This window comes from Pteropus vampyrus, unplaced genomic scaffold (assembly GCF_000151845.1).
Source record: "Pteropus vampyrus isolate Shadow unplaced genomic scaffold, Pvam_2.0 Scaffold665, whole genome shotgun sequence".
NCBI lineage: Eukaryota > Metazoa > Chordata > Mammalia > Chiroptera > Pteropodidae > Pteropus > Pteropus vampyrus.
In genome coordinates, this window is record NW_011889446.1 from 67,126 (window position 1) to 71,123 (window position 3,998).

At 66.6% G+C, this 3,998-nt stretch overlaps 1 protein-coding gene across 1 annotated transcript; it reads left to right on the forward strand.

The window, feature by feature from the left end:
- The first annotated feature begins 708 nt into the window (after positions 1–708).
- On the forward strand, positions 709–2,263 carry AKAP17A (A-kinase anchoring protein 17A). Its single transcript, XM_011385152.2, has 2 exons — positions 709–1,526; positions 2,036–2,263. Exons 1-2 carry the CDS (start codon positions 765–767, stop codon positions 2,246–2,248), a joined length of 975 nt encoding a protein of 324 aa, XP_011383454.1. The 5' UTR covers positions 709–764; the 3' UTR covers positions 2,249–2,263.
- The last annotated feature ends 1,735 nt before the right edge of the window (positions 2,264–3,998 follow it).

Genomic DNA, 3,998 nt, shown 5'->3' on the forward strand with positions numbered 1-3,998 from the left:
GCACAGGTGGCCCGTCACCCATCCAGTAGGCCCTTCCATCCGCGCAGCCCTTTGGCTGCGGGGCCTGTCGAAAAGCCTCTGAGCTGCGCAGTGGGTGACCAGAGCTGGCGGGCAGGCCGGCCCGGCCACCAGTGCCGTCCGGGTGTCTGGTGTCAGCTCCTGGCTCTCCAAAGACCTGTCGGACCAGTAGGGAAGCCGGCCCCCGTGGGGGTGGGGGTGGGGGAGGAAGAGGTGCAAAGGCTCCAGGCCCCAGGATGGGGCCCGACCAGCACTTGCCGGTTTCCCTCGGGCAGAGGGGGTTTGGCTGGTTCTCCAGCCTGGCACTTGGCGTTTCGTGGCGCACATAGCCGCCGCCTCCCCCACAGACCATCCGTGGTGCCTGGAGCTGGGCTCTCGCCCGCCCTGTCCCTTCCCCAGCCCGCTGTCGCCACTCCTGGGAAGCTGGGCAGGCTCTAGCTTGCCTCCTCCGGCCCAGAGCGTGGGGGGGTCCGCCAGCGGGGCCCCAGTCCCCGCAGCTCCAGCAGCTGCAGGACAGCGCTGACAGGCCCAGACGCCGCTCTGGTACCAGGTTCTGTCAGCCCAGGTCCTTTTCCCTGTAGCGTACCATGATGATGGCGTAACAGCCCTGCCAGGTGAGGGGGGCGCTCGGCGAGGTGGAGACCCTTCCTCCAGCTGGCCAGGGAAACAGCCTCGCTCCACTCCCGGCGTCAGGTGCGTCCGGCCCTGACCGTGTGCGTTTGCGTTCCAGGCCCGAGGTCCCGGCTATGGCCGCGGCCACCATCGTGCACGACACGTCGGAGGCGGTGGAGCTGTGCCCCGCCCACGGCCTCTACCTGAAGCCCATCACCAAGATGACCATCAGCGTGGCGCTGCCGCAGCTGAAGCAGCCGGGCAAGTCCATCTCCAACTGGGAGGTGATGGAGCGGCTGAAGGGCATGGTGCACAGCCACCAGTTCTCCACGCTGCGCATCTCCAAGAGCACCATGGACTTCATCCGCTTCGAGGGCGAGGTGGAGAACAAGAGCCTGGTCAAGTGCTTCCTGGCCTGCCTGGACGGCAAGACCATCAAGCTCAGCGGCTTCTCCGACATCCTCAAGGTGCGGGCCGCCGAGTTCAAGGTCGACTTCCCCACCCGCCACGACTGGGACTCCTTCTTCCGCGACGCCAAGGACATGAACGAGACGCTGCCGGGGGAGCGGCCGGACACCATCCACCTGGAGGGCTTGCCCTGCAAGTGGTTCGCCCGCAAGGAGTCGGGCTCCGAGAAGCCCAGCGAGGACGTGCTGGTGCGCGTGTTCGAGAGGTTCGGGGAGGTGCGCAACGTGGACATCCCCATGCTGGACCCCTACCGCGAGGAGATGACCGGCCGCAACTTCCACACCTTCAGCTTCGGCGGGCACTTAAACTTCGAGGCCTACGTGCAGTACCGCGAGTACGCGGGCTTCATCCAGGCCATGAGCGCTCTGCGTGGCATGAAGCTCATGTACAAGGGCGAGGACGGCAAGGCGGTGGCCTGCAACATCAAGGTGAGTGCCGGCCGTGGCCCGGGGCGCCCCTCGGTGTCCTCACACCGCCGCGTGCACTGGCGTTTCCGGGCAGGAGTCACACAGGCTGGCGGGTCCCACGGTGGCTTCGGCTGACCCGTGTCTGAGGGAAACACATGATGGTGGACGTGTGACGTGCGTGGGCGGGGAGGGGTCCCGCACGGGTGCTGACCTCGCCCCAGCCGGCGGCGCCTGCTGCCTCCCAGTGCCTTTGCAGACACTGGGGGCCGTTCCTTCTGTCACTGTTGGCTGTGACCGGCGTTCCCGTGCGGGGACCAGGACACCAGCGCTGTAGCGGCGCCAGGTCTTCGTGGCCATTGCCTGTCCTCCGTCAGTGGAGGCACAGGCCCCGTGGTGGCGGGGTCGCAGCCTCAGAGCAGAAGGGAGCGCTGTGTCGGGAAGGGGGCGGCTTTGTCCTTGGGAACGCTGGGAGGTGACGTGCGTGTCCAGCACGCGTCCGGTCGGCCACTGAGGGCTGTTTCCTCGTGAAGGTCTCCTTCGACTCGACCAAACACCTGAGCGACGCCTCCATTAAGAAGCGGCAGCTGGAGCGGCAGAAGCTTCAGGAGCTGGAGCAGCAGAGGGAGGAGCAGAAGCGGCGTGAGAAGGAGGCCGAGCAGCGGCAGCGGGCCGAGGAGAGGTGCGCGGACCGCTGGCCCGAGGGCCACACGTGTGCTGCCATGTGCACGCCTGTGCGTGCGTGAGCGTGCATGTGTACGTGTGCTAGTGCGTGCGCCGTGTGCCACTGTGCACGCTTGTGTGTGCGTGTGCTTGTTCGCTGCCGTGTGCACGCGTGCATGCACCTGTGCGCACCTGTGTTGCGTCGCCACGTGCCGCAGCTGCTGGAGACGCGGCAGGAGGTGTGTGACCTACAGCTCCTGGTCCCTCCCTGGAACTCTTCCATTTGTGACGCAGCCTGTGTGGGTCTTGTGACAGCACCGGCCCTGCTAGGCCGCGTCACCTGTTCACCTGCGTGCGTCCCGCTGAAGCCCGCAGAGCGTCTGGCCATCGTGCTGTTTGCGTGTCGGGTGAATCTGTGTTAACTGCGCTGGAGAACTGACGGCGGTGGTCAGGGTTTAACGAAGCGGTTTGCGGTTGAGGGGCCTGTGGGGCAGCGGCCCCTCCTCCACCATCGCCGCCGGGCGCGGCACGGGGCTCGGCTTTCGCCTTTGTCTTGTCTTGTTCGTTATAAAAGCAGCCTACCCGCGGGCACTGCCCAGCCGTGGACGCGCTGTTTTACGGCCCGTGTCCGTTCCGATGGGCCGGCTGTTGAGTCTCGGGCTCGGGGGATGTGCCGGGTGATTTGCCGGGTGATTTCGTCGATCTCTTTGTAGAGCTGACTTAACCGTCCCTACTGCTGGCCCTCGTTCTGGCGTCTGCTGTTCCCTGAGATCTGGAATGAGGTGCCAACGTGCTTCTGCATGGAGCCGTATCTTCCTTTGGTCCAGAGCCTGATATCACGGTGGCAGGTCCAGTGGGCGTGACTCTGGAGGACAGTCAGCTCGCTGGCCCGGGAAGCGCCATGGACAGTGTGGGCGGGTGCGGGCATGGGAGGGCGGGGTCCTGCACCAGCCATGGCCTGGCTGTCCTCGGGGCGCCCTGGGCGGGGGGCGACTGTGCGGAGTAGGCCGCTGGCCCGCCGCTGCTGTCCTCAGGCAGGGCCGGACACTCAGTCGGAGACACGTCTTGCCGCATGCATCTGGCCCGGCCCCCGTGCAGAACGGACCTTGTTCCTGCCTTTGGGGTGTTGGCTGTGACCCACAGACACCCAGTCCCCCCGAGCCCCCGGCATTTCAGTTGGCAGCTCTGCAGGCCCATTGAAGAAGCCATTCCCTTGACCTTTATTGGAGGAAGAGCAGCCCAGGAAGTGGGCCGTGTCGTGGCCCTGGGGACAGACCACTCCGCCTGGGGGGCAGACGACAGCCTGTCCCGGGGACACGTGGTGAGGACGCAGGGTTCCAGACAGCGTGGGGGTGCCTCTGCTGTGGTCGCCGAGCAGCGGGCAGGGGCCTGTGCCGCTCCGTGGGCGGGTACTAGGGCCCAGGTGCCAGGCTGTCCAGCCGGGCGAGGCTGCCTGCCACCCCTCTCTCGGCCACAGCCTGCAGGCGGGCCCAGGGGCCCCTCTGTGTGGGTAGCTGGGTGTTAGTGAGGACCGTCCAGCTGGGCCGGCGTGTCCTTGGAGACGACAGGTCTGGGCTTTAGCTGTCGTTCTGTTGAGAGCCGTGTCACTCACAAGGCGGCCTCGACCCGCGGCTCTGGAGCCTTGTGGGCCAGAATCCGTAGAAGGGCCTCCGCTCTGCCGCCACCGTCCCGGTCTTAGGGCGCTTTGCACCCTGGCTTCTTCCCCCGTGAGGCGCCATCCGTGTCCTCGCGTGTCCGGTCTGACGCACCGTGACTGCCTTTAGCTGTGTTGTCGCGGTGGCTCCCGGGCTTCAGGCCTCAGCAACGTGTCCC

Bases quoted from the DNA above. Each gene is read 5' to 3' on its own strand.
- AKAP17A (XM_011385152.2), top strand. From the start codon at position 765: ATGGCCGCGGCCACCATCGTGCACGACACGTCGGAGGCGGTGGAGCTG. The intron at 1,527-2,035 runs GTGAGTGCCGGC...TTCCTCGTGAAG, and splicing joins CGGTGGCCTGCAACATCAAG to GTCTCCTTCGACTCGACCAA.